General features: G+C 34.6%; 1 protein-coding gene across 1 annotated transcript in view; it reads left to right on the top strand.

The window, feature by feature from the left end:
- Positions 1-25,314, top strand: part of LOC149421901 (uncharacterized) — a 59,198-nt gene that overhangs the window by 28,772 nt on the left and 5,112 nt on the right. Inside the window, exons 2-5 of the mRNA XM_089634595.1 lie at positions 17,358-17,432; positions 17,863-18,057; positions 19,712-19,801; positions 21,413-21,643. Of these exons, the coding sequence (XP_089490721.1) occupies positions 17,358-17,432; positions 17,863-18,057; positions 19,712-19,801; positions 21,413-21,643 (591 nt within the window). The remainder of the gene's footprint in view (positions 1-17,357; positions 17,433-17,862; positions 18,058-19,711; positions 19,802-21,412; positions 21,644-25,314) is intronic.

Below are 25,314 nucleotides of genomic sequence, written 5' to 3'. Positions count from 1 at the left end.
GTTTACAAATAAAAAGTAATTGCCACTATTACCGCAGGCTTGACAAAATGGACGTTTTAACTTTTGAATGTTTTTTTCTTACACCTATAGAAGTTATGAATGTACTCAACTGCACGTGTTTGCATTGTTGCATATACAAGAAGGCTATAATAGCATACCACTTTAATAAATATCAGTGTAAAATTCTACTACTTAAATCACTCATTCGTTCGAATGAGCTAATCGTTTGCCCCATGTTTACTTCTTTATCACTATTATTTTTTATTAGTTATATAAAATCCCATATAGGCGTGTTGATAAATAAATAAATATCTATTCTTTAAGGTTTTCAGCGAGGACTTTCTTCGTCATCAATGTCGATAGTTATTTTTCTTGAATGTGGATTTATAATCTATTAAAACTTTATGTAGTTATAATATTGTTCCTTGCTATATGGTTAACGTTTTGAATTTCCAGCGCTTTACAAGTTGCGTAGGAATAATCATCATCATCACTTTTGGCTCTACAACCCCTGGTGGGTCTTGGCCTCCTCAAGAGTCTTCCTCCACTCATCTCGGTCCCGCGCCAGCTCTCTCCAGTTTCGAAGCTCCAAGGCAGACAAATCTTTGAAGACGTTGTCGCTCCATCTTAACCTTGGCCTTCCCAGGCTCCTTCTCCCTATCGGTCTTGAGCTCAGCAGGGACTTCGGTTCTTGATGCTCGGTCATTCTCTCCACATGACCTAGCCACCGAAGTCTTCCCAGTTAGGAATAATACCATTTTGAAAAAAAAAATGTTAAAATCGAATGAATTATTCTTCACACAATCAGTTCCAATTTTTAAGGTGGCTCTTAAATTATAAGCAAATTTGAGTTCATTGAATGTAAATAATTTCACACAGGAATAACTCACATCACAGACAAACGAAATTCATACGTTTGATGATAACGTAAACGTACCTACATCAATATTTTTGAAGCAAGCTCTTCCATCCTAGATATGAAGACGTATTTTTAATTAATTGGTAAAAATAGCAAGTTTGTAATAGCTACGTAAGACTTAACCCTTGACAATTTGCCATCTACCATTGGCAATTGCTTTCCGCTGTCTGTGTCCTCTGCGGAATAGACTGGTCTCCCGGACCTACCCGTGTCTGTACTACCTGATGACCGGTGACTAGTGACTTCCACCCTGCGGAGGATGCGCCTCGCACGCTACCCGTCGCTCCGACCGCATCACCAGACAGAAGGCAGAAGGCAGCCAGCACAATAGGCTTCGCCGCTGCGGGTCAACAGCCGTATCTTCGTGCTGTGGTGCTCAACCAATGTCAACTCAGTCCTCACTCTTCAACCGGGGAGATTACAGAATCAGATACGAGTTCCACGAGATTAACAAAGTGCACTTTTAAATAAACACGGAGATAATTTATTTAAAATGTAAATGATCTCCAATATTATGTCCAATGATCTTATAATTTTTTATCAAATTTGTTAAAATATGGTAAATTATGGTAATATATTGTAAAATATCATTAAATACTGTTGAAGTAGTCAAAATACCTGACAAAGTGGAGAAATAACTATAGAAATATACAAAATATTCTAAAAATTGTGTAATGCTTCAATGGATAAAATATCCAAGAGTCCAGATCTATCTAAGTGCGTTTATCCCAGTCCAGTTGGATAAATGACCAAATGTGTAAAAAACATTATCCAAATGGACAAAATATTCTAAAAGCACACTCCACAAATTGATAAATATAAAAATTGACAGTTGCGAGAGCAAACCTCATAGACCTCTTTTTGCAGATTTGTCAAAAATTATCCAGAAATAAAAATATCACAATGCAGATAGTATTGATTCTGAAATTATGCAACGCAAACAGATTATTTATATTAATTACTATTCTACAAGGAACACCAATGGATTTTGTTATCAAACAATAAGTTTCCCATCTCAGTCACCATGCTGATAATTGAGTCCTACTGAATACAATAGACTTGCTGAGTGCAGATCTTCCCGACTGCGTACAATAGAGACAGCACTCACCGCTCTCTTCTCTGTTCTTCTTTATGGCTCCTCCCTAATATCCTCCCTTTATGGCGTTCCCGTCACGTTATTCGAACAAGCCACAGGGCATATTGTATCCCAATATGTCCTTCGCTCTTATGACATAAGAGTACAGAACAGGAGGTATACTTCCAAGCGTTGAAGTTCACAGGGAACAAAGGACAATTACTTTTTACAATTAACATTCAGCTTTTAATGCACGGCATCTGCTCGCTCCGGTGAACATACCAGCATGAAACATGTCCATTTGAAGACATTAAAGTAAACCATTCGTAGATAAATTATTAATTTAATTGAGTTACGTACATTCAAAGAAGAAATGTGCGCTGTCACATCAACATTTCTACAGTTTTATTAGATTGAAATGTATAAGAGATTTATCGTTCTGGTAACCATAATGGCGTAAGCCACCAAACCACGGAAGTAATGAAGTATGTAGTTATACGAATTGAGTGCGGTGCAGTGAATTATTAGAAATGGTTTTGATAAGTACTCATTCTCGTGTGGTGGAAATACGGGGTGGTACAGGTATGGTCCAGGCAGGGGCGGATACCCCCCCCCCTGCTGGGCAACCCTGGGGGCCCCTTACAGTTCCGACGATGCCGAGGAATCCTGGATGCCGAGGGAAGGGGGGTTCCGTACGGCATAATATGTCAACTTTGTGGATGCTGTGAAAATGGTACACATTGCGGACATTTGACTCGGAAATTAATATATTTAATTTTCCATACGGCTCCAAACTCGGGAGGGGGACGATACGAATTGAAGAAACAGGACTCTCAGAAATCTTTTTTATTTTCATGCAAGCGGAAAATATTTCTTGTGCAATTATGGGGGGCTTAGCTAGCATTAGATTGATTTCGCGAAGTCTGGGTGGGAATCCGACGCATGTATACACTCGGCTACTAGCTTGTTAAGCTGATATGTTTCAAAGGTTTCCATTTTAAGCAATATTAAAAGATTTCCATTTCAGAAAATGCTGAAATATTTCCGTCTGTATAGTGTTGGAGTGCGACTTTCCTAAAAACAACAATTGAAAGCATTTTTGCCCTCTGACCTAAAAATAAATTGACTGTTGAGGTTTTTCCGAGTCATTGTGAATGTAAGCATTCATATTCCACTCTGCAATGCAAAATATATTTTCATACCACAATTCCAAATAATAATTGCGATATTTTGAACTTTTAAGCCTCTTCCGCAGCCAAGTGTGTAGTACCCAAAATTACTATCCTCCTTATATTAGCTTACATACTTGACATATCATTTTAATATTTTAAGTATTCCGGTGCAAATACATAAGTTACCATTAATAATTGAATGAAAAATTGTGATTTCTATAGTTTAAAAGCCCATAAGAAAAATGCATGGGGTCGTCGGAAGACCCACTTGGTTACAAACGTTTTGTTTGGCATCTCGGCCTGTCAAGAGTTGAAGAAACATTTTATGAGGTTTACTGTTTTCCTGGAGATTTATGGCTTTCAAAATGTGCCCCCCAAACTCAGTGCGCCCGTGGGTGTTTTGGCCTCATATCAAAAATTACGTTGTTAAAGGCCATGCTACCATTCCTCATCAGTGAAATTCGTTATGTTTGCCGACTGCCTTTTCAGTCTTAGATCCGTCCCTGAGTCCAGGTAGACAGGACTCAGAGTTCAAAGCTACTACAGGGCTATGAATTTAACCTCTCAACAGCCAGGATATTTCACGATCTTCAAAGCCTTATATAATGACTATTATTTAAAATACTCAACTGGATTTGGCCAATTGCAGCACGACGATAAAGAGCCAGTCCTCCATCTTTGCGGTTTGCTCCTTCCTACCCACTTTTGCATCATCAAATGAGTTGATTGTAGTTACTCGTATTACGATCGTGTGATCTAAGTTGCTCTCCCGTTAGTGAGGAACTACGAGCAGCATCCGTTGATTGTTGACGGTTATTTTGAAGTTTTTTTGCGATCAATAAAATGTTGTTCGAATTAAGACCTGACAATATATGGAAGAAATAAACATATTTCCGATGTTGAGCCTAATGCCTCCTTATTCGTTTGCCAAGTTTCAAAAGCTATATTGATAGGTATACTAATCATTTTGTTTAAAGTAGTTTGGCAACTGGTGCTGGTTTGTCGGCCTCCGATTATTATTCAATGCCATTAATCACCCTGTTGAGGCTGGTTTGGCGAGACTTTGTGAATGAAAGATCCGCCCATGGGGGGGTGGGTGCATTGAGAGCATCTGATGAATAAAGCATTTGGATGACTGAAACCGGTCCTCCCGATGGGAGACAGACAGCGGAGTGAGGAATAAGAATATAGGGTAAGGATCTGCAAGAAATATTTATCGATGTAACTTTGAATCCATTCAACTAACCAGCAAAAGCAAAGAACACCTGATTGGATGGTAATAACTTTTTCAAATATCTATAATTTATATTAATAAATGTATAATTTGTACAGTGCCGTTTTGCTGTCAAAATTCACCTCAAGGGCGCTGCAAAGATGCGAAATTGGAAGCTTACAAAAAGGTCCATGGAGTTCATGGTCCATCAATCCACACCGAAAGGTGCAATGAATTCCCTAGATCATTTGTGCACTACTCATATGTATTGCCACATTATCAGGATTGGACCGGAACTAAACTAATAATGCTTTTAATGTGAATGTCAACAGAAGAACGTAATCAGCACAGTCACATCTCGTCGTGACGTTTGTTTTCTTGCGAATTAATATTTTTCGATGCTTTTGAAATATTATTATCATTTTAAAGCGTGTCACTAAATTTCTTACGTGAGTTTAAGTGTGACAGAGTTGCACGAATGAGAGCGCGAATGTGTGGGCACCTCTTTTAATTTTAATTTGGGGTTACGAATGATATGTCGGTTGTGTGTCTAATATTGAAGCCTCACATTTTGAATAGTTATCTGTCTAATATATGATAGAGTGAAGCTGGACTTACCATTAATTCCCCTTGGTGGATAATAGACCAAAATTAAACAGAAGAAAATTAACTACGTTTAAGCTTACCAAAAATTGGACCACACATATTGGACCGTTCTAAAAATATAATCTTCGATCTCTTTATTTGGAGCGCTGGGTGTTCCAGTATTCAGTGCTCATTGACCATCTCACTTCCGCCTAAAACATAATAAATATCAACTTCTTATTTACGTATAGATTATAGATAAATTTACGGTAAGCTGTTTTTAATTTGCACAAATTAACATACCTAAGAGTCGCTGGCATCAAAGGTAACAGGCGAGCAGAAAGCAGAGGAGGTAAGCTTGTAAGGCGAGCAACATAGCGAAGTGGAAGGAGTTGCTTGTGATTTGTGAGGGAATAACTTTACTTTAGATTGCGGGCGAGGAGTGATGGAGGGAGGGGGGGGGTAGCACCTGGTGGAAATAAATCATGGACAATCTCGGATCGCAAGAAAAAATATATTTAAATTAGGGTGCCGCTCGTAACGATCCTGTCAGTTTATTGCACGGAGAGGTTCAGGTGTTATCTGACAAGATGCTGCGTTACTGGTTTTGTGATGTCTACCATTGTCTATGTTGTAACTATGGGGCTATATCAACAAGCATCTTGCGTTACATTTTTGAACCATTCTATTTTTTTATTATTGATTTATTATTATTACCAATAGTTCTGTGAACTTGCGTCTAAAAAAGTATGTTTCTAAAATTCTTTTATTTAATTAATCAAAATAAAAATTTCCTTTGATATAATAAGATTTTCTATCCACTTACCTACTTAATTGAAAGCAATGTTTTATGTAAAAAATAATTTCAACTAAGGATTTATGCAATTTGGTCATAGAATCGTCACTATCTCAAAAACAATATTTTTTTCAATCATTCTTCGGGCATGCGGAAAAAATAAGTACTTACGTGTTCGAACACGTGTTCCGACATCGTGAAATTTACTAAAAGTTTATCAGGACATCTGTTAATTCAATAATAAACTCCTGCAATTCCGTTTTTTACCAACAATTTGAAATATATTATACTCATTTTTCTCCGCGCCGGTAGGTACCACGATATTGAAAAAATGCGAAAAAAAGTCCAAATTAACACGACAATTTCAAATTTTAATTTACTGAACCATTAAAATGGCCACCATCTAGTAACGGAAACGGAATGTACAAACAGAATTACAGACAGATGAAATGCAAAAGAGTCGAGTTAAAATAGGATGTCACTACACTCAGTCAATTGTTATGTGCAGTATTGCTTAATAATTATAACTGAGATGTACAAGTTTAATAATAATCATTTAGTTTATAATAATATCCCCGATATTGATGATAGTAATTAAATATTAATCCGTCAAAAAATGTGAGGAATTAAAAATGGATTAATAAGTATGGAATTGAAAAAATGACGGTACATAATTAGGTGGTAGAGACGCCAGTCCCGGTAAGAATAGAAGATCTGGGTTCGAATCCCAGTTGCGACCGTTACCGTTTTTATTTTCATGTTTTCATTGACAGACTTAAAACGAGCATTTGAAACAATCGACAGCGATAGATTAAGCAAGAAATTAAGTAATATTGGAATTAATGGTAAAGAAAATAAGCGGTTCGTTGATTACCTATCAGAAAGAACGCAAGTAACAAAATATGGTGGTATAACATCTGAACCACATCACACTAATAAAAGCGTTTCTGTATTATATACATGAATGATATTATCAAAGTGTTAAAGCATTGTGCAATTAAACTTTTTGCTGATGATACATTGTTATACATAGCCAGTAAAAATTTACAGGACGCCATTGAAAAAATACAAATTGACTTAAATTGTGTAACACTTTGGTAAAACCAAAACAAACTAAAATTGAATGTTATGAAAACAAAGTTTTTAACTGTGGATAGTGTAGGGAGAAACGAGCAGGCAATACTAAAAATTGATAACGTAAACATAGAAAGGGTGAGTAGTATTAAATATCTGGGTGTAATATTAGATGAAAAATTAAAATTTGATGAACACTTAGAATACATAACAAAGAAAATTGCTAAAAAAGTTGGATTCCTAAAAAGGATCAGAAATAACTTGGATCTAAAAACAACGCGCCTTGTTTACAATTCTATTGTTACTCCGCATTTAAATTATTGTTCTAGTGTTTTATTCTTATGTAACGAAGCCCAAAATAATAAACTACAGGTTATACAAAATAGGGGGATGAGGATGATTTTAAAATGCAACATTTTTACTAGAGTTAAAATTATGTTACAAAATTTAAATATGATGACAACCAAACAACATATAATATATAATACGTTAACAATGATGTATAAGCTTCAAAATAATATGCTCCTAAATTATCTGCAAAGAAATATTATGTACCATGAAAATGTTCACAACTATCCTACGAGAAGACGCAGAGATTTTAGGCTTCCCAAAACTAAACTTTCATGCACACAAAACAGCGCGTATAAAGGGCAAAAACTTTATAATAACCTACCAAATGTCATAAAGGAAGCCCCAAGCATTAGCACTTTTCGTAGGACATGTGGTTTATATGTAAAAAATAATTTTTGATTGTTGAAAATACTCACCAATATTATTTTAGTCACCTAGATATCTTATATAATATAATTTTGTCTATTTATCTTTTTCTCTTAAAATGTAATTGTTATTTTTTGTATTTGTTATATTTTCCTACTAGATGTGTGCAATTTTTTTCATATTTATTTATTTATTTATTTTTGTTTATTGCAGAAACAAACAGTACATAATTACATAGATGACAATAGTTACAAAATTATAAAAGTTAGTACAATAATTGGTACCAATGACATGTCGCTGACATATATGCATATGAGGTATATTATACATTTTACGGTTAAGTTACATTTTTAAGTTAAGTTAAATTAGTGTGCTGGGGAAGGAGAGATGTGTGTGTGAGTGTTTGTGTGTGTGTGTACGTGTGCACGTGTGTCTGTGTGTGGTTGTATGTGTTGTGTGGGCGAATTCAGTGTGCTAAAAAAGTTTTTCTTAAATAGTGGGAGAGAATCAAAAAATATATATTATTTCATTTAATAAAGATTCAAAAACAAACAAACAAAAACAAAGTTGTTGATATAATCTTCTTCGATGATTAAATAAATTTATGAATTTAGGAGTTGGGAACTAATCAATAATGTCGTTCGAGTCATAAGACAATTGTTGCTTGGATGCATCAGCATGTATGTTACAAATAATAGCAAATTACAAGCATTGCAAAACTGTCAATCTCGGAGTAAAAAAACACGCTTCAGAAAGGATTTACAAAAACAACACTACATTTAAAAGTTCATATGAATCAAGCCATTCGTCACAAAAACTGGCTACAGTACCTACCCACCTTTAATGTTTCCCCAAGGCGATAATCGTCGACGTATGTAGAGAATTATTGTTGTTCTTGACGGGTAGTTTCGTCATAGTAAGAATGATTGTTGTTTTTGACGGGTATTTTCGTCATGATAAGAATTATTTTTGTTCTTGACGGGTAATTTCGTCATAGTAAGAATTATTATTTTTCTTGACGGGTAGTTTCGTCACAGTAAGAATTATTGTTGTTCTTGATGGGTAGTTTTGTCATAGTAAGAATTATTGTTGTTCTTGACGGGTAGTTTCGTCATAGTAAGAATTATTGTTGTTCTTGATGGGTAATTTCGTCAAAGTAAGAATTATTGTTGTTCTTGACGGGTATTTTCATCATGGTAAGAATTATTTTTCTTCTTCCTGGTAATTTCGTCATAGTAAGAATTATTGTTGTTCTTGACGGGTAGTATCGTCACAGTAAGAATTATTGTTGTTCTTTACGGGTAGTTTCGTCATAGTAAGAATTATTGTTGTTCTTGAAGGGTAGTTTCGTCATTGTAAGAATTATTGTTTTTCTTGACGGATAGTTTCGTCACAGTAAGAATTATTGTTGTTCTTGACGGGTAGTTTCGTCAAAATAAGAATTATTGTTTTTCTTGACGGATAGTTTCGTCACAGTAAGAATTATTGTTGTTCTTGACGGGTAGTCTCGTCATAATAAGAATTATTTTTGTTCTTGACGAGTTCTTTCGTCATAGTAAGAATTATTGTTGTTCTTGACGGGTAATTTTGTAATAGTAAGAATTATTGTTGTTCTTGACGGGTAGTTTCGTCATAGTAAGAATTATTGTTGTTCTTGATGGGTAATTTCGTCATAGTAAGAATTATTGTTGTTCTTGACGGGTATTTTCATCATGGTAAGAATTATTTTTCTTCTTCCTGGTAATTTCGTCATAGTAAGAATTATTGTTGTTCTTGACGGGTAGTATCGTCACAGTAAGAATTATTGTTGTTCTTTACGGGTAGTTTCGTCATAGTAAGAATTATTGTTGTTCTTGAAGGGTAGTTTCGTCATTGTAAGAATTATTGTTTTTCTTGACGGATAGTTTCGTCACAGTAAGAATTATTGTTGTTCTTGACGGATAGTTTCGTCAAAATAAGAATTATTGTTTTTCTTGACGGATAGTTTCGTCACAGTAAGAATTATTGTTGTTCTTGACGGGTAGTCTCGTCATAATAAGAATTATTGTTGTTCTTGACGAGTTCTTTCGTCATAGTAAGAATTATTGTTGTTCTTGACGGGTAATTTCGTCATAGTAAGAATTATTGTTGTCTTTGACGGGTAGCTTCGTCATAGTAAGAATCTTATCATCACTGAGACAAAATAATTACAAAAATACTTTTATGGCCCCATTTTTTGTGAAATGACATCAGGAAAATTATAAGTTAACATTTGTTCAAGAATTTTCGTGTTTTTTTTCGGTTTTCACACAACTAAATTTAGGTTGCGTGGCATTCAAAGGCGGCTCCAGGGGTCCAGAAATGGAAAATAAATCGAAAAAAAATGAATATGAAATGTTAATATCGTAATGCGTAATGAAATTTATAAAAAGACAATGTACGTAATTAATTTGCCGGTACCCACCTATTCTGAATCCGGTTGTACAATATTGTGTAATTTAAGGTTAGTTTATGTTAAGTTAATACACATATAAGTAATTAATATTATTGTTCTTTAAAAGATCTTTTCGTGTAAAAAGTATAAATTTTAATTTGTATTAGCTCCAAACTCAGTACATTGTTTATCAGTAGACTTAAAAAGTAAACAATTAATACAAAAGTACCTGTACGTTAATTTTATTGCACCCGCAAATGCCCTGATAAATATGATAACTTTTATTTTTAACTTCTTTATTTTTCTCTCTTGTATCATAAACTAATTGTCACTTAATTTTAATACGTTTGTAATGATTCAACGAACTGTTTGAGATTTCTTTAGAAATTTGACATTTTAAATTATTCCATGCAAATTACGTCAACAATGGATAAACATAATTTCGCAAACCATTCAAGTTCAAGATGACTATCATTTATAACACAAAAAACTTGTGGCTGACAATTTTTCACATCTCTCTCTAATACCTTCCAATATTTTAAATAAGAAGAAAACATTACGAAAAAAGAGTATTGAAATTCGAGCAGTAAAGCGAATCTACTACCTTTTTTTTCTTACTGCACAATATTCTCATTTCTTATGCTATGTAGTATCATGCTCATATATTTGACAGTGCGTAGGTAACCAGCCAGCGAGTCATCTGAAGAGCGGGTACATATTTACTTTGTGGCATCGTGGGAATCTGCAGAAGCCACAAAAATTCAAGATCATTTCTTTTAATTAGCATCTACGTTCATATTATGCTAATAAGATGGGCAACCACGAGTTCAAATTTGGTAGACAACTTGGCAAACAGAAGCAAATCTTCAGATTGGTTAAAATTACATGACAACTAAAGCCAAGCATTCACAAAAGTTTTCCGTAACCCGATTTATTATAATATATGACGATAATTTGTTTAACAAAATATAATGTATTTATTAAATTTTTGGGTACATTTTATATTACTCTTGGCATTTTTTTTACTTCTGTAAAAATGTGAATTGCCGGTGTTACTTTGTGATATTCTGTCTTCAATAATAACAACTGTGGATGATTCAATGTATGTTGCATTCGTGCGACTGAGCAGGCAGACAGCGTCACGCATGATACTTTGTAGGTTTGACACTTGAATATTGTGCTGTCGTAATAAATCAAAAATATGACAACGATTTGTGTGGTATATAAGAGTATCTTTTCGTTTCGACTAACAGGTCTTTAGACGGGACTTCGACAATTTTCAGAAATGTTAATTTAAGACGTTAAATTAAACATGGTTTTCACGGTTATTAAAGAATAACCTTCTTCACGAATGCGGTATTCGTGGGATATTAAAATGATATTTGAAAAGTTACTTTTATCATTTTGCATTTCTTTACATCAAACGTATGTATTTCTCGTCACCTTGTCCTAAGGATGAGAGTGTCACAAGTCATGTTACACCTCGTTAGAGACCAACGAGGTAAATGACATTGTCTCCAAGGCTTGTATCTCCAGTAACGCATAGTTGCACACAACCTCATGGGTGTTCCGACATTCGATACCGATCAGAACTAATCGCATGCAGGTATTCAATCATCTACCTCATAGGTTATCCCATCTCTTTTGGCCTGGAGACCCCTTTTGAATTAAAAAAATTCTGTGGTCCCTTACAATTGATCCATGGGTGATATATCTGCCAGACCGGGAAATATTCTCCAATATTTTTTTTAATAACTTGTATTAGATAAACTCTTAAACAAGTATTTATCATTCTGAGTTATATAACACCTATTCATAAAAAAGGCGATACCAAACTAATGACCAATTTGTATAGTGTCTTTTTTACCGAAACTTTTTGAGAAATTACTTGTAGCTATCATTATAAAACCTATCAACAACATAATTGTTCCTAAGCAACGTAGTTTCATCGCAGGTGTCTCTAAAGTAATTTAATGATTTATGCAAATTACATATCTGAATCTCTCAAACAATATGTGGACACTGTATATACCATTTAAGTAAAGCTTTTGATATACTCGTATATATAAACTTCGAGTGTTGGGCATCAAAGGAAAATTATTGGGTTGGATTGTTAGTTACCTTAGTAATTTATTTATTATTTATTTATTAACGCCGATTATAGCGGCTTTTACAAAAGAATAACATTTTTTTTTACTTATTATAAATACAGAATATACATAGATAAAAAAAAATATAAATACAAAATACATAAAAGAGAACATTAGAAATGGTTATTATAAATACAATGCAACAATGTGTATATATAAATATATAAACAATTAATTTACAATAAATCCCGGATAAACTAATACTTTAAAACTGTATTTGGTTATATTCAATCAGAGAAGCGCTGACATACAGTTTTAATTAAGTGGTGTTTGTATGAGGATAAACTAGCAATGTTTATAGATTCATCCAAAACATATTTATTACCAAGTACATGTAGGCGATTCATTATGGAATTGAGTTCAGCGTTAGATCCTGTAATGGGGTGCATAGTGTAAAAACTAATTCTGAACAATCTTACGTGTTCGAGGCCACAGGTGGGGTTCCTCAAGGGTCCCACCTCGGCTCAATATTTTCTTACTATTTTTCAATGGAAATTATTGACCAATTTTAGAATGTGGAAGTCCTTCTATTTGCAGACGACTTACAAATATATAAAAATAGTACGAAATGTGTACAACCGCCAAATATTACCGACTAACTTCATCAGTGATGTGAACAGTTTATTTTTATTTTTATCATTCAGAAATGTCAAGTAATAATTCATAAGATATTATAATTCAAAAATCATTAAAATATCTCACATGAATATATTCAATATACATTAAATAATATTACATTAATACCAGTGTCACAAATTTGTGACTTGGGTGTAATATTAGATGAAAACTTCATTGGACACATTAACGATATAACCAATAAGGCTTTAAAGATGCTTGGCTACCTTTGCAGAACATTAATTGATTTCAGCACAAAATTTCTTAGGTATGTACATTTTAAGCTCAAGATTCCAAGTGAATACATACATACATATAATAATGCTATCTTATGCTGACATATTTCTCAGACCTGGTCGTGTTACACAGAACCATTAACAAATTAATTGAGAGCCCTGCCATCGTCGCCACTATTGAATTCCATGTACCGATTAGGACCACAAGACAAAATGTAATATTTTTCTATAATACTTACACAACCAACCATATAATCACTAACCAATAGTATGCATGACCTAGGCAACAAGTTCGGGGGTACTATTGATATATTTAATGACACCATTTATAGAATTAAACGTAATCTATACTAGCAGTTTGTCGAATACTAAAAATTATACTAACGTTGGTAATGTAGTTTTAGTGATTTTGTCTTAAATGTAGTACTGTCCTTCGATAATAATATATCAAATATCGATGCCCCCTACCTATATTACAAAGTTGAAATGTAAGTATATGGTGAATTTTATTTTATTTATTTGGTTGTATAAATCTCTTAAATAGTTTACGGTATCAGAATATATTGTATTATAAAATATTAATATCAACATACTCCTACTGTTAAATAAATCTGTCTGAACTGCGTTAGGCCGTAACTCTAATGACAATGGCAAATAAATTTAATTGAATTCACTCCGCTGTCGGTTGAACGTCCTGAGAATTATTATACGTGGGAGTTGTAACAATATCACCAAATAGTTGAATTTACTTGCTTTTTAATGTTCAACTCCTGTCAAAAAATATTTTTTTATGTGACAACAATACAATATGTACATAGTCCCGAATACCCGGATCGAGTGGGATAATATATTGTACACAATTTTGTGGAATGTGTGGTGAAATTAAATGTAAGGAACTGAGGGAGAAATGATTACAACAGATGATAAAAAAGGAATTTTCTATGCAGAAGTCGAAAACACTTGAAAGCTGTACAAATTTTTGTCAAAATATCTACATCGAATTTTTGTTTTTCAATTCCATCCCCAGCTATACAGTTTTGAAAGACCAAATTTTACTAAATATATCATCGATAAAAAAATCATATTATTGTTTTCATTTCAAAGCGGTCATTTTGATGATAAGCAATTGAGTTCTCCGTATGCATACAAAGTAGGGTCATTATCCCACGCAATCAAGTCCGGAAGGAAGATAAAAAGGGATACATTTCCCAGGAGTAAGTGACCCGGAAGGATGAAGGGACTTATCTTTCGATTGAAAATCAAAGATAATATCGTTGGAAGATTGATGTCGAATAGATACGATACAGGCATTATATGTTCGCCTGCTGATCGGTTCTCACAGGCTCATAACCGGCCACTAATGTCCTGGGAACTGACCAACGGGGAGCTGGACGAGTTTTAAGATAAACCTATCTTGTCTGGAGTCATTATTCAGAAACTTATCTTGAATGCAATAATACGAACGTAAGATAAGTTAACTCAATGAATGAAGAGCAGTGGCGGTTGTGGTCTTTTTTACGCGAAAAAGACAAACACAAAAGATAAACAAAATACCTTCATTAAAATTGTATGGTTTTACTAGTAGACTTATAAATGCCGTTAGCGTATAAGTTAGCGGCGACATTAAGTTCCAGCTAAATTACAAAAATTGATTACTAACTACAGAAAATTAAATATTTTTTAGCTTGAATCCGTGCAAAGTACAACCCGTCTGCACCAACAGGGATTAACATTCGTAAAACTCCAGAGGTCACGCATGTCGTCAAGTATTCCCAAACTGCTCACATAAGTCTTGTTTTGGCATAGGTTATTTCATTTTTTTTTTTTTTTTTATTTATTCACATTTAAACCCGCTAAACTACTTGTGTAGTTTGTCAGCAGGGACATAGAGACAACATTTATACACTCATAAGATACAATTTGAACGGTACATAATTACATAAATTGGTTACATTGCAGAAAAGTTTAAATAGCAGCATAAAAGCCTTATATAATAAGCAAGTAAAAATAAATGTATGAACAAATTAGTATTATCAACATAAAACATAAAAGCCTTATAAAATAAGCAAGTAAAAATAAATGTATGAACAAATTAGTATTATCAACAAGTACATCAATAGTTTCATAAATAGAGGTAGGTAGTCAGGTATTACAAAATAATTGTTTTTCCATTTTCTAAGAATATGAATTCCATTTCAGGGGCATCAGTATAGATCATTATTATCCAATAACCATTTCCTTAGATTATATTTAACATTAGCAGTATACATGTTATTATTTTTAATTGTCATTGGTAATAAGTTAAACATTTTGGGTACTATATAGTTTAAAGTTCTTTCACCATATTTATTAGTACATTTCGGAACTACCAGTCCTTCATTTTGAGTGAATCTTGTGTTATGTTTATGGCAAACTCTTTCCCTATACAATGAATCAGACAATATAACATGTTGACTTACAATATTATAAAACAATAATCCTCTGACAGGTAAAATATTCAGAGACTTGTATATTAATTTAATGTTACTTCTGTGTTGATTGTCATATTTATGGATTAACAATTTTATAATGGAGTTTTGTAATGTTTGTATATAGCTTATATTAGTTTTACAAGAATGTCCCCAAGAAGTAATTCCATAACGTATAGTGGATTCAGCCAGAGATAAGTAGATTAACTTTAAAGTACTTATAGGCACGAAATATTTTATTTTATAAATCCTACCCACAATAGCTCGTAGACGTTTACAAACATTAGCAATTTGTACATCCCATTTCATGTAGCAGTCAATAGTAACACCCAAATATACATAACTTTTGACAAAATCAATGGTTTCACATGAACAGGGCTGTGCAACATTTTTATGTATGCAGTCAAATGTGTGTGTATATAATGAAGGAATTACATTACATCTGGCGTGTGGAGATCTGATGTGCATAATTTTAGTTTTTTTGGCGTTTATAAAGAGGCCTGCATCATGCGACCATTTCAGTAGGGCAATAAAATCATGTTGCATAAGGTTCATTGCAGTAACCAGATCTTCGTGCGATATTACGAGCGCCATTCACTTATTGTTTTGGTTTTATTGTATGAAGTGCTTGCTTAGGATCGAGAGTTCATGTGTGCTGATTCAATAACGCACGTATAGGAATACACTGTTGCTCTTCGACCATATTATTCGGTTATATAGATTATAATCGCTGAATTTGAGTGGTTTAAATGTGCCAATATTATAATGGGAGTTCACTGCACAAACACTCTTCAGAGAAAACCGCCACTGATGAATAGGGAATAAATATAATCGGCTGACTTCCTTAATGGACTTATAATGTGTGATGTGCTTTCACACGCGCAATTAATTGCAAGAAACTAAGTTATTAATGATAGTGCTATTAGCAGAGGTGCACGCGATGATAAATTTGCAAAATGATTACGAATATTATCGGGGTGGGAGAAATCTAGTTGGCTCAATTGTTCCTCGTGTCTATAATGATTAATACAATTTCTCCGACTTTGCAGAGCCTTTTTTCAAATATTGTGGAGTTCTGGATTCGTCAAACACAGAGATTGATTACACTAAATGGGAATAATTTCGTAACTCTATTTAAATGATAATAAATACCTACTACAATATTTTAATAATGAATATTAACATGTTTCAAAACCTATGGTTCCTTCAGAATAGAAAAAAACAAGATAAAATAAAATTTTTAATTATTAACTACGTTTATAAATAAATAAAAAATGTTGACAATAAAAATATATAAATTTGTATAAGACCACTATAATTTTAATTACACTCTACCGGTTTCGGAAGTAATCATCTTCTTTCGACCAATCATACTTTTAATAAGGACACAGGGGTTAGATTTCTTCACCGTAATAATAAAAGCAAAAAATTAGATAACTTAGAAGCCCTTGAAATCAAAAAATCCCTAAATAATAACGCTAATATATTGAATAACAAAATTCATTTATCGTTTAGTCCCATTCTAGATATATTTTCAGTAAACCGCTCTGTTATTGCCGGAATTCCTGCAATTACCCCTCCCCCTTTGTTAACCTCCCACTCAATCACCTGAATTATTTTTTTTGCATATATCTGTCAATATTTTGTATCATAGGTTAGTTTTAATATTCTACTGAAGAAGGAAGAGTGCTTCCGAAACTGGTATAGTCTAATTAAAATTAAAGTGGTTTAAAACAAATTTATATATTTTTATTGTAAATTATGACGAGCCACAAAGTAAATGCTTATTACAAATATAAAATATGTTGACTTAATTACGGAAATGAACATAAAGAAAAATATATTTGGTAACTGCAGATGCCGGACTCCTGTAGTAGTCTCAGAGAGAGTATATTATTATTAATTCCGTATTTTCTTGTTACAGAACTGGTCCAGAACCGTACTCGAGGCTGGACGGACCTCTTCCTGCCCTACCCAGAGTATCCGGTCAGAAGGAGAGGTAAGACAAAATGATGTTGTTTATTTGCCAAACCAATTTGCTCGGCCATTTCCTACAAGAACCCTTCAGATGCAGCCCATTGCCCATTGTCCGAGCCGAAACGGCGTTTCAGATGCTGGAGTTGTTTGCGAAAGCCAAACAGACTATAACAAACACACCTACTTGAAAACATTTACTCAAGCTTAAGCTCTTAGATTTAATGACAAAGAGTATAGTAAATAACTTAAAACTGAATTAGAAGTACAGACTTAAAGATGTTCTTAGTAGGAGAAAAAATGGATGGGTGTAGGAAACAGGGTTACAGTGGAAATAGAAATAAATTTAGCAGCGGATCATTCAAAAAAGTTTTCTGACTATGGATAGTCTTTAAAGGTTTATTAGGTTTTTATTTTTAATTTGGTTAATTCATAAATTAAATTTGTATTTCCAGAGTGCACGTACAAGGGAGATGAGTACCCCGACGGGTCCATGGTAGACACCTCGGAGCCCTGCCTGAAGTGCCGATGCCTGAGCGGCTCACTGGTGTGCTACCTGCGCGTGTGTCCCGCCCTGCCCGACCCGCCCCCGCCCCACTGCGTGCTGGTGCTCCGCAGGGGAGCCTGCTGCTCGGAGCTCATCTGCGAAGGTACGGAATACTTTTATTTTACTATACTAGACCTATACTACATATAAGAAAAATCACTAGAACTACATTACCAACACCAATATAATTAGTAGGATTCAAAACTCGTAGATTACGCTTAGTGCTATAAATGTTGTCAGTAAATATATCAATAGTAACTACTACTGGTAATAATAGTAAGAATGTTATATTTTGACTTGTGTTCCTAGTTGGTTTATTATGTATTGGTATATTATTTCTTTATTAATAAAACTTTTGTGTATACTTTTTCATATTTTACATTATTGGTTATTTTATACCTTAAGATTTATATTACTCTTCCGTTAGAAGTATTTGCTCGTGGATGGAAGAGGAGTGTACATTTGATAAAAAATAACAGTTTAACATTATACTGTACATGTTGTGAAAGTATACTGTATACAAAATAGTATACATATTACATAGGTGTTATTATAAATGTACAACAGCTAAGCAATCTTCGATACTCACGCTGATATTGTTGTAACATCTTCTCATCTGCTGAGGATCGTGACCTCTACTCCAATATGACATAAATGGACAGTAGAGTAAGCTTTGATCGTGACATCCACTCCAATATGACATAAATGGACAGCAGAGAAAACTTTGATCATGACCTCCACTCCAATATGACATAAAACGGACAGCAGAGTAAGCTTTGATCGTGACCTCCACTCCAATATGACATAAATTGACAATAGAGTAAGCTTTGATCGTGACCTCAACTCCAATATGACATAAATGGACAGTAGAGTAAGCTTTGATCGTGACCTCCACTCCAATATGACATAAATTTAACTCGAAATTTAAGACCACGCCTTCCGATTTTCTACCGATTTATAACACATTTCCTTTGAACACTTAAAGTTTTTAAGGTCTTGAAAAAATATATGTCAATTTTTAAGATAATTTGCATAATTTGCTAAGCGGAAAAAAATTAAATGAAATTCCCTTGAGAGAAAAAAAAATCGTAAAGTGTGCTTCCAATATTATTTAAAAAACGCCTGTTTCTTTTAGTTAACATGTTGTAGGTACGAAACAAATCAAAGTGTCTCTTTAAATGCCACTTAAAAAAGACATTTATCGAAAGATTTTTTTTCTCTATTTAAAAGTCATTTTATTCTTTTGGAACTCTCACTGCGGAACCATTCACTGCCGTTGGGTGCAAGGGGCAAAATGCTATGTTTTTCAGTCCTACGCTACTGTACGCTACCAACACTACAACATGTTTTGTTACATTACACTTTACTTTTTCTTTACATTACCTAACCTAACCCAACAACTCAAGACTTTAAATCAGGGATAATAAAAAAATTATTCATATCAATTATTTGCAAGTGTAAAATTATGAACTTATATTTGGGAGTAATAATTAAATTTAAAAATCTCCGTTGGGTGCAATGGTCAAAACGCTGTATTATAATAATAGTATTAGAAGATATTGAAAACCAAGAGGCCAGAAAAATACGTGAAGCATTATATTATTTATCACGGTTCGGATAAAAGCACAACTCCCACTATAAATTACGTTAAATTGTCAAAATAACTATAAGCCCACCTTTAAGGAAATAGTATGAAAATGTAAATAAAGTGCTAATTAAAAAATACCTTATTATGGTTTGTTTACATTCATTTTCAGATGGAGGTGTTTCCACAAACCATATTAGCAGGGCCGAGCCTAATGGAATTGACCTGCCGAGTGAAACTATTTCATACGGAGACGGAAAAGGTACGTTTATCACTATTGCTAATTCAATTTGGTTATAAAAATATATTAAAAGTTAAAAGTCTTAGTTGTAAATCACTCGACATTAATCTTAGTTATAAGCCAAAAGTAATTAGTTATAAGTCTAAGTGATCAATGAATAAATTAAGTTGTTAAGAACCCTTGAGGTGATTTTCTCACGAAAACGGCGCTATGTAAATAATCCAATCATTATTATTATTCAAATTTGTAGCTGACAGCAAACCGATATTTTGTAATTTGGACACCATTGACAGCTGACAGCGGGCACTAGCGCCATCTATAATCAAAAGTGTAAAGGTTCACAATCTTGTTGTTTTTTTCAAACCATTGAATACAAAAGGTGCGCTTCCGAGACGAATAAAAATATTCGAATATTATAATAATTTAAGAACTACATCTATATATAATAAAATAATACGATCGATTGTACTTATATGATTATAAAAGTAATTATTTTCTGTTTTACAACAACTATTAGGGATATTATCTAAGCCTTTGCGGGAACATCACGAATATATACCTACAGATTAATTTATTTGCCTGCACTCACTGCCGGCAGATGACGCTGACGAAGTTTCATTTCTGACGAGTAGATGGCAGTAATGTTGTTTTCAAGCATATCACAAAAAAAAGATATTTTGGAACCCGTGTTTATGCACCACGCTATTGATTTGGAGTAAATTTACTTATTCCTATCTATAATTTCCTATATACGATTATCTACATGTGAAAAAATGCAAAAAAAACTTTTACGATAAAAATAAATTATATTTGCAAAGCTTTTCACTTTATTTTTATGTCGTAGTAGCTATAATTAGGTATAATTTATTCTGAGTAAAAGTGGAAAACTTGTTTACGCCATGTGTGATCAATGGGATCATAAATTTGAATCATAGAAGTCGCTGAAAAACTTCCAAAACCTAGTCCTCCTCAACACAGGATCTCCTAGTGGGAGGACTACGAATATAATCAAAATCTCTTATACATATAGATATATGAATATACATATTCTTACAAAAATTTTAAAAAAAATAAAATATATAGCTTTTAAAAAATATATATAGGTATATATAAATATATATGATCCAAAAATCAAAAGCAACAGAAAAAAACAGAAATCAAATAAAGTAACTAAAAAACAAACAAACATTCACAATCTATTGGTAATTTTCTTTTTAAAATAAGCGAGACTATTTGCATATGTATATCTACATCTACAGACGGCACATTCGAGACAATGGCTTGAAGTATGCAATATTGTTCTAAATAATTCTAGATGGAATATATTCTGACTCCTTAGATTACGTCTATTAGGAACTTTAGTAAGAATATTGCTCAGAATAAAATTTCTAAGAGTTTACTTAACAGTCTGAACTCTCGAGAAGTCCATTTCTAATTTATAAAATTTAATGACAACTTAAATAATTTTCTGTTAAAAATATTATTTTATAGGTAGGTACTTCTTTATCGCTTATCTGAATTCTCCAAAAAACACTTCAATGAGCTGGAGTCAACCGAAATTAGTATTTTTAATTCCAATCTTTTGCTTTAAAGAGAGAAATTGTACATTATTATTTTTTTCTTTAATTATAGGGTGTATCGACAACGGCACCCTGTACGGAAGCGGTTCAGCCATGTCTACATCCAGCCTGTGCGAGTACTGCTACTGCATCTCCGGCGAGCAGCGCTGCGTGCGGCCGCGCTGCCTCCTGCCGCTGTCCGGCTGCAAGCCACGCCGCTCCCCGCACTCCTGCTGCCCCGTCAGATACGACTGCGAGTACGATCATCCCACCACTACCACACTGGCTCCATCCGAGATGAAAGGTTACATTCTGCATGGATTACACTTTTGACACCCGATTTCATCTGGCGCAGATATATAATGCGATATACATGCGGCGACCTCCCTGATTAGACGTTCATCCTCCCTGATTAGACGTTCATCCTCCCTGATTAGACGTTTGTCCTCCCTGATTAGACGTTCGTCCTCCCTGATTAGACGTTTGTCCTCCCTGATTAGACGTTCGTCCTCCCAGGTTAGACGTTCGTCCTCCCTGATTAGACGTTTGTCCTCCCTGATTAGACGTTCGTCCTCCCTGATTAGACGTTCGTCCTCCCTGATTAGACGTTCGTCCTCCCTGAAGAGACGTTTGTCCTCCCTGATTAGACGTTCGTCCTCCCTGATTAGACGTTCGTCCTCCCTGATTAGACGTTCGTCCTCCTTGATTAGACGTTTGTCCTCCCTGATTAGACGTTCGTCCTCCCAGGTTAGACGTTTGTCCTCCCTGATTAGACGTTCGTCCTCCCAGGTTAGACGTTCGTCCTCCCTGATAAGACGTTTGTCCTCCCTGATTAGACGTTCGTCCTCCCTGATTAGACGTTTGTCCTCCCTGATTAGACGTTCGTCCTCCCAGGTAAGACGTTTGTCCTCCAGATTAGACTTTGTCCTCCCTGATTAGACGTTCGTCCTCCCAGGTTAGACGTTTGTCCTCCCTGATTAGACGTTCGTCCTCCCAGGTTAGACGTTTGTCCTCCCTGATTAGACGTTCGTCCTCCCAGGTTAGACGTTCGTCCTCCCTGATTAGACGTTCGTTTTCCCAGGTTAGACTTTCGTCCTCCCTGATTAGACGTTTGACCTCCCTGATTAGACGTTCGTCCTCCCTGATTAGACGTTTGTCCTCCCTGATTAGACGTTCGTCCTCCCAGGTTGGACTTTCGTCCTCCCTGATTAGACGTTTGTCCTCCCTGATTAGACGTTCGTCCTCCCAGGTTAGACGTTTGTCCTCCCTGATTAGACGTTCGTCCTCCCAGGTTAGACGTTCGTCCTCCCTGATTAGACGTTTTTCCTCCCTGATTAGACGTTCGTCCTCCCTGATTAGACGTTTGTCCTCCCTGATTAGACGTTCGTCCTCCCAGGTTAGACGTTCGTCCTCCCTGATTAGACGTTTGTCTTCCCTGATTAGACGTTCGTCCTCCCAGGTTAGACGTTTGTCCTCCCTGATTAGACGTTCGTCCTCCCAGGTTAGACGTTCGTCCTCCCTGATTAGACGTTTGTCCTCCCTGATTAGACGTTCGTCCTCCCTGATTAGACGTTTGTCCTCCCAGATTAGACGTTCGTCCTCCCAGATTAGACGTTCGTCCTCCCAGATTAGACGTTCGTCCTCCTAGATTAGACGTTTTTCCTCCCTGATTAGACGTTCGTCCTCCCAGATTAGACGTTTGTCCTCCCTGATTAGACGTTCATCTTCCCAGAAGACGTTCGTCCTCTCCAATTAGACCTTCGTCCTCCCTGATTAAAAGTTCGTCCTCCCTGATTAATTTAAATTTTATTTAATTGAATATTCATTTTTTTAACTTATACAGGGTTTATCTGCACGTAGGTAACCGACAAACTTTAACCAGCTATTCCTTAGCATATTTGGAGTAAAAAATGTAATGGGCACTTTGCGGTCCGGTAACATTTTTTTTCAAGAAAAAACAAAAAATTTAAAAATTTCCACACTCCGTCACTGTCATTGGCATTGCTTCTCGTGTTCAACAGTCCGGTAACATTTTTAAGTAAGTAATAACAAAAAATTTCCACACTCCGTCACTGTTATTGGCATTGCTTCTCGTGTTCAACAGCTGTTATTAGCAAGTATGTCGAAAAGCGTCTTCGCTCTTTCGTACACACTAAATAATAATAGTTAAAATGAGACGAATGGCGCGGTGCCATTTTGTTGATTGTAAATAATATAAGTGATTGTAAAAGCGCGCCAATGTAGGTACAAATGTACATTATTCAACGAAAATCGAATAAAATATTGCCAGATGTGTTTTCAAACATTGACAAAGGATTAAACTGTGGTGATATGTGGTGAAAATATGAATAGTAATTTTTTTATTAAAAAAAAACGTCACCGAACAGCAAAGTGGCCATACCATTTTTTCTCCATATATGTGCTCAGGAATCACTGGTTAAAATTTGTCGGGTACGTGCCGATACATCCTCTATAATGTTTTTATTTTGTCGTATCATAAGGTACCTACCTATTATGATTTTTACTATTTTTTTATATTAAATTCCATATTTATGTATAACTTCGTCTGTAAAATGGCAGACAGTGCAGAATGACTGATCCTCCCCTTCATAATATGGGAGTTCAATCTTCTTCCCACAATTCCCACAAGGCCGGCCCTGAAACAGCTCTGGCTGCCCCTCTCGTCATAAGTTTCAGAACCGGACTATGTTTTTTTTCACCATTCATTGTATTTGAAAAGGTCTGTGAAAAGTTTTTTACTCAAAATCAAATTATGTTTATATGAAAAACGTGCGCAAAGCGTACCGAGGATTTATTATTTAAAAATTAAAAACATTAATCAAATTATGTCAGTAGCAATATAGCAGTTGAGACTCTTCTGCGGTATGAAAAATGAAATATTCATGTCATTACTCATTCTAACCTTACCCCCCCCCCCCTTCCTCCCGAGACAAAATCCTGGTTGGGCCACTGATTCAGCACGCACCCAAAAGTCTTCAACCAGCGATTCCTAAGCATTATACTCTTATATGAACATGTGATTTTCTACACTGCAACGTGACACTAAAATCGTGTAAGTAAATGAAATAGCTATAGATATTTAGTTTTAAAAAAAAATCATTTTCGTTGGGCATTATTTTGATCTCAAATTCAAAACTAAGTTTTGTAAGGTTTTTTTTCATTTTGCGGAAGTAAACACATGTTTCACCGTGTTGTTGATATTTTTTTTATTTTGAATACATTTATAATTTCATCGGAAGCTGTACACTCTTAAATCTTGTATCCGATTGCAAGATGTTCGGGTCTCTAGGTAGATTGCCTTGTAGTCTTAAGTATTGATGTATCAAAAATATTTAAACAAAACATAATTAAATTTGAAAAGTGACAAAGGCACATACGTTATTTATCACATCACATCGCTGTTTATTATTTTTCGTCATGTCCGGGCGGTCCCTACACCACTAATATTTGGTCTTCACAACAGTTCAGCCTTAGAATAAGTAACAAATAATAGCAGCTACTTCAAGGGTAATTCTTTTTTCTGAAATTATTTTGCGATCGTGACCACTAACACGAATCACTTATAAATCGTCGTAATTGAATACATAGGTACCTGCAACCTAAAGCTTATGCCTGTATTACGTAATAGCACTCAAATTTGTGTTTTTCTACAGCTTCATGAGCAATTAACCTTCTTCTTAAATTCTAAGTCATTGTTATCAAGTTACCAGTGATATTTCCAGTAAATTGATAATTAACCGCTCCAAATATAGCCACGCTTAGCCTTGAGTACAATTTGACTGTGAAATATTATTGTATCTTTCAACAGTCGCTACATTCAAATTCAATGAACGCGATTAGACTAAAATACGATAATACCGAATAAATGACATGATAATATTATTGTATCGCGTTCCCTGGTATTGTCATTCAGCAGATTTCCAACGGTTTCCGGGCAGTCTTTCATTTAAAAAA

Source organism: Hesperophylax consimilis, chromosome 8, assembly GCF_061612785.1.
Source record: "Hesperophylax consimilis isolate HC1 chromosome 8, BYU_Hcon_1.0, whole genome shotgun sequence".
In the NCBI taxonomy this organism is placed as follows: domain Eukaryota; kingdom Metazoa; phylum Arthropoda; class Insecta; order Trichoptera; family Limnephilidae; genus Hesperophylax; species Hesperophylax consimilis.
Note: the sequence above shows the minus strand (reverse complement) of the source record. Positions and strands in the feature narration are given on the sequence as shown.